General features: G+C 48.7%; 1 protein-coding gene across 10 annotated transcripts in view; it reads right to left on the reverse strand.

The window, feature by feature from the left end:
* Window positions 1-4,943, reverse strand: part of plekhh2 (pleckstrin homology domain containing, family H (with MyTH4 domain) member 2) — a 21,930-nt gene that overhangs the window by 3,265 nt on the left and 13,722 nt on the right. For 7 of the 10 annotated variants that reach the window (XM_037973359.1, XM_017440551.3, XM_017440550.3 and 4 more), the window contains 12 exons: window positions 4,491-4,599; window positions 4,305-4,417; window positions 3,997-4,224; window positions 3,134-3,231; window positions 2,471-2,678; window positions 2,195-2,350; window positions 2,033-2,115; window positions 1,648-1,789; window positions 1,304-1,425; window positions 1,020-1,149; window positions 482-568; window positions 265-402 (listed from right to left, as the gene is read on the reverse strand). In XM_037973359.1, the coding sequence (XP_037829287.1) occupies window positions 265-402; window positions 482-568; window positions 1,020-1,149; window positions 1,304-1,425; window positions 1,648-1,789; window positions 2,033-2,115; window positions 2,195-2,350; window positions 2,471-2,678; window positions 3,134-3,231; window positions 3,997-4,224; window positions 4,305-4,417; window positions 4,491-4,599 (1,614 nt within the window). The remainder of the gene's footprint in view (window positions 1-264; window positions 403-481; window positions 569-1,019; window positions 1,150-1,303; window positions 1,426-1,647; window positions 1,790-2,032; window positions 2,116-2,194; window positions 2,351-2,470; window positions 2,679-3,133; window positions 3,232-3,996; window positions 4,225-4,304; window positions 4,418-4,490; window positions 4,600-4,943) is intronic. The other 3 variants (XM_025002648.2, XM_017440547.3, XM_017440546.3) reach the window with 3 other exon arrangements.

Here is a 4,943-nt window from a genome sequence, read left to right on the forward strand (position 1 = left end):
GAAGAGACCTGATGGACCAGGACTGTGGAGACAGACCTGAAGAGACCTGATGGACCAGGACTGTGGAGACAGACCGGAAGAGACCTGATGGACCAGGACCATGGAGACAGACCTGAGGACCTGAGGGTCCAGATTAGTTTTGTGGCATCAGTTTAAAAAAGGAGGACCTGTCTCCACACAGTCCAGCTCACGTACACCTGAAGCTCTGGTCCAAGTTGCCATAATGGGACAAATATTTGTAATGTTTGAGAAGATGTTACTGACTCTGGAAGCATCCATTGTGAAGAGGTGTTTCTCTGAAGGTTTGTTTGCATCGAAGCTCTGACGCAGAACCAGCAGGAAGTTCTCCTCACAGCCTCCGAAGGTCATCAGGTTCTTGTAGGAGAAGGACAGCAGCAGCTTCTGACACACACAGAAAACTGTTAACTGAGGTTCTAACGTTTCCTTGTAGGTTGGAACTTTAAAGAACACAGCATCGTACCGTTGAGTTGTGCTCCAGAACGCTGATCCCATCTTCATGAACCGCCAACCAGACTGTCCGAGCTGCTTCTGGAGACGGAGTGACGGTCTGAAAACAGGAAGTCAGAGGAAGGTCACAGAGAAGTGGAAGGCAGACTTTAGAACACGTACAGCCCTCACTGATCATGGAAACCATTTCTCCAAAGCTGTCAGAACCTTCTGGAACATTGTTTTTGTCACTGCTGACATTTATTTATTAGTTTTCACCTTTTGTTGACACAAAGAAGGAAATCTGTGTTGGTCCACAGAAAACGGCAGACGAGGCACCAGCTGGGTTTATCTCTGTTTTCTGATTTACCTTCTTCAACACGTAATAAATGAATAAATCACTGCGTGAACATGACTTCCTGTGGTCAGCTCAGAACAACCCTGGAGGAAAGGATGGAAGCTCAGTCCTACAGCCACGCTACCAGAAACAAGCTCCACCTGTCGTGTATTTTACATTTTCACACTAACACTGAGTTTTGGTAGAAATGTCTCATACTGACAACTTTCCTCACCTCTGCCTGAAACAGTTTGGCACCAAAGAAGGGCCACTTCCTGGCAACAGTAAGGTAGATCCTGACACACTCAGATGAACTTTGACCCCTGAGGGAGGACCAGCGAGCAGAAAGACACTGCAGCAGATGTCTGAGGTGGGAAACATATGAACACACAATTATCTCTTATTTTGATCCATTTTACTGTAATTACTCTGATCGGAGCAGATTAATGGTTAAAAACAACAACTTCTGTTCAAATGATGAAAGATCTTTTCCAGCAACACATGAGGAGATGTTTTTACCGTTGTTGCTCCTCAGACAGCATCCTGCGGTAATGGCTGGGGTAGAATCTGTCCAACACGTGTTTCAGGGTTTGAGAAGATCCAGAGACAGAAAAGGGACGGTCAAAGTCTCCGAACTCCACCTGCATACAAGCAACACACTGTAATCCTCCTGTTCACCTGCTCAGCTACTACCACACCAAACTCAGGTTGATACAGGTTGATTAGCTGTGGTGGCCATCTTGAATCAGTTTGTGTCCAGTGGCTCATGCACAGATAATTACATGATCGCCTGCCTTTCATGGCGGCGGGGGATAAACCTGTGCTGTCCAGATGAAAAACACTTTGCTGACAGTATCCCTGACCTGGGCCAGCAGCGTGGCCATTTCCAGAGCCAGTTCCTTGTTGACCGGGAAGTGTCCGGCTCCAATGGCCTCGTTGGTCTGATAAACCAGCAGCAGCCTCTCCCTCTCTGACTCTCCTCTCATCTGCTGAGAGAAGTACAACCTGGGAAGGAGAAGGAAAGCTCACTCATGATGAAATATCTGCATCAAACACCATTTATTCAATCACTTCCCCCCTTTTTGCGACTCATTATTCTTCCACAGTCCGTTTTAAAATGTTTTTCTTCATTTGAATTTATTTGCATTCTTCCTCTCAAATCCGGCCATTCAAACTACCCATAATGCAACTTGGTCAAAGAGAGCTGGGTCGGAGATTTGTTCATGCTGTGGTTCTCACAGGTTCTACCTGTTCTTGTAGGTGAGGCGGATGGTTCTGCTGGAGTGCTGTTCCTTCGAGGCCTGCTCCCATTTGGAGATGATGTCACAAACCTGCCAGCGATACCAGAGAGCTAAACCCTGGGATCTGCAGCACATGCCTTCATCTGCTTCATGTTTATTAAAGACACACCTTGATGTTTCCCTGCAAACAGTGCTCCAGGTCCTGTCCACAGGGGTCATCAGTGTACAGGCTAAAACCAGACAGTCCAGTTTTCCTCATGCCGGTGTCCTGGTCCAGGCGACACTGGAACTCGTCCACAGTTGTTGAAGCATCAAAGCTCACCACCTGCAGAGAGGAACACGTCAGCAAACAGACCAGCTGTGGCTAATATTCATATTGGGACATAAACTAGCTCTGTGCAGCTTTCCAGAACTCTTTAGTGTGAACGGCGCCAGTGGTTCCTACGTGGTATGTGTTGTTGAGAAAGTGTACAGGAACGCTGAAGGGCAGAGAGTGGTGATAGGGATTCCTCAGCAGGATGGACAGGATCTCCATACGGGACGGCCTGGCCTGCCTCTCCCCCTTCTGCTGGGTCCGCTCCAGAGAGCGCTGGCAGTAGACGGCATACTTTCCCACCTCAGTCCTGGAAATGTCAGAGGCCGCTTTCAGAAACCTTTAGTAAATGAAGTTAGAGATGTCACCATTTGCAAAAAGACGAGTTAACGTGATATGTTCTGGAAGAACACCACAGTTGACCCAATCAGGAGAAATTAAACTGGTTTAGGTGAAACCCAGGAGCCTACATACTGTAGCATGGATCCTCCATGAACCAGAACCTGCTGGTCCAGATCTGCTCTACAATAAAACAGACTGAAAAGCTGGCCCGAGGCCTACAGGGTTCCCTCCAAGTCCTGACAAGCTGCAGCTAAACGAGTGTGGGCTTACGGATGAGCAATCTGGTTATAACACATCTAACCTCCACAAGTAAGGACATTAAACTTCATATTAACCTGGGTAAACAAACCTCTGTGGGCAAATCCTCACCATGTTATTTCAAACTTTCTAACATTTTCTTTTAGTTCTCCTGCAGGAAGAGCTGATTTTAACGTTTGATGTCTGTTTCCTCACCTGGAGTCTCTGTGTTTTTTTAGGTGAACCTGCAGCAGCCAGAGGAAAGGATGCTGAGGCAGAAACAATCCGACACACAAGGCCAGAAACTGCCATCCCTGCAGAGAGACGAGAACAAACCATCACTGCTGCTGTTTCTGTGGAAAACTCCACAAGCTGCAAACAGGCAGAAAACCCTTTAAATAAAAGCCAAAGAGCCACAGATTCTCAGTCATCCAGGACTGAAGAAGAACAGAAGTCCATTTGCTTTTGTTTTGAACCTTTTTTGGATTCACAGAACTGTAACTCATTTTGGTGTTTAATATGATCGTCTCATCTGAAACTGTGAGGAGGGACCGTTTGGATCTCCTTCGGTTCTCTGCCCTCCTGGTGCCGTGTGGAGACACAACAAACCTGCAGGGGTTCTCTTCTTCTTCAGAGATGGGCCGGCTGATGATGAAGGAAACAGCTACAATCCTTTCAGGTGTAGGAATAAATGCCCAGGATTTAAACTTATTTCTGTGGAAAGAAAAACTCTCTTTTCCAATCGATGCTTCGGCCTTGGCAGAGGTTTGTGCTGTCCAGGTGTTTCTAAGATTTATCCATGAAACCTGACAAATCCAGTCAGGTACTTAGATGAGCTTAGGTTTCCTGAGAAGCCCTGAGAACCTTCACCTGGACTGCTTCCTGTCTGTCTGTGTCTCGAACCCCAGCCAGTCCTGGTTCTGGTTCTGGTTCTGGTGGAGGTTCCTTCCCTCTGTCCCCTGTGAGCTGCTCAGGATGGAGACTAATAACTTTCCCTGACTGGCTCTTTTGTTCAGAGAGCCGAGAGGACTTTGGTTGTGAGTCGGCTCTTTACTAAAAACAGAACTGACAGAACCAACCTGCAGAGGCCCTGGGTGTCCATGCTGTCCATGCTGTCCATGCTGTCCATGCTGTCCATGAGGCTGTCCATGCAGGTGTCTCGCGCGGGTCTGCTTGATGAGCTGGCAGAATAACTCGTTCTGAAGCTCGGGGTGGGCCAGGCACACCTGCAGGGCACTCTGGGCCAGAGAGACGTGGTAATCGATGGCCGGGGTGTCGATGGCCACGTTGATGAAGAGCTGGCAGGTCTGAGAGAAGGACGAGCAGATTTGTGACGATTTGTTTTACAGAAATAAAGAAAGTTCTTTCAGCAGCAAACCCTGGAGACCTTGAAGAGTTTGACGGCCTCGGTCTGCAGGGCCTGAGACGGCAGAGTGGTGAGAGGAGAGGACAGAGTGTCTTTACTGAAGGACAGGACAGGATGTCTCCAGATCTGACAACCTGACAAACACAGAGACAGACTCTTTAAAACCATCTTTATCCTTTAAACACAGTTTGACTGGAAAACACTCACCTGAGTCCCCGCCCAGCTGGAAGAGTTTCCCCACCAGTTTCTCAAACTCTGTGCCGACTTCCCCCCCCGAGTGTCCTGCTGCCATGGACAGATGGTACAGCCACGAGTCCTGAAGGGTTACACAAGAAAACTGATGGGTTTAATCCCTGCTCTACAACAGAACGCTCCAGAACCAGAACCAGAACCTCAGAGAGCTGAGCAGAAACCAACGCTGGACACAAGAGTGGGCCACAACTCCTCCACAACCAGGAACCACTGAGAGTTCTGCTGCTGGAGGAGGTTCTGCTGGGTCAGGAGCTGGACCCAGGTTCTGTTGGGTCAGGAGCTGGAACCAGGTTCTGTTGGGTCAGGAGCTGGACCCAGGTTCTGTTGGGTCAGGAGCTGGACCCAGGTTCTGCTGGGTCAGGAGCTGGACCCAGGTTCTGTTGGGTCGGGAGCTGGACCCAGGTTCTG

The sequence above is a fragment of the Kryptolebias marmoratus genome, linkage group LG22, assembly GCF_001649575.2.
Source record: "Kryptolebias marmoratus isolate JLee-2015 linkage group LG22, ASM164957v2, whole genome shotgun sequence".
Classification (NCBI taxonomy): domain Eukaryota; kingdom Metazoa; phylum Chordata; class Actinopteri; order Cyprinodontiformes; family Rivulidae; genus Kryptolebias; species Kryptolebias marmoratus.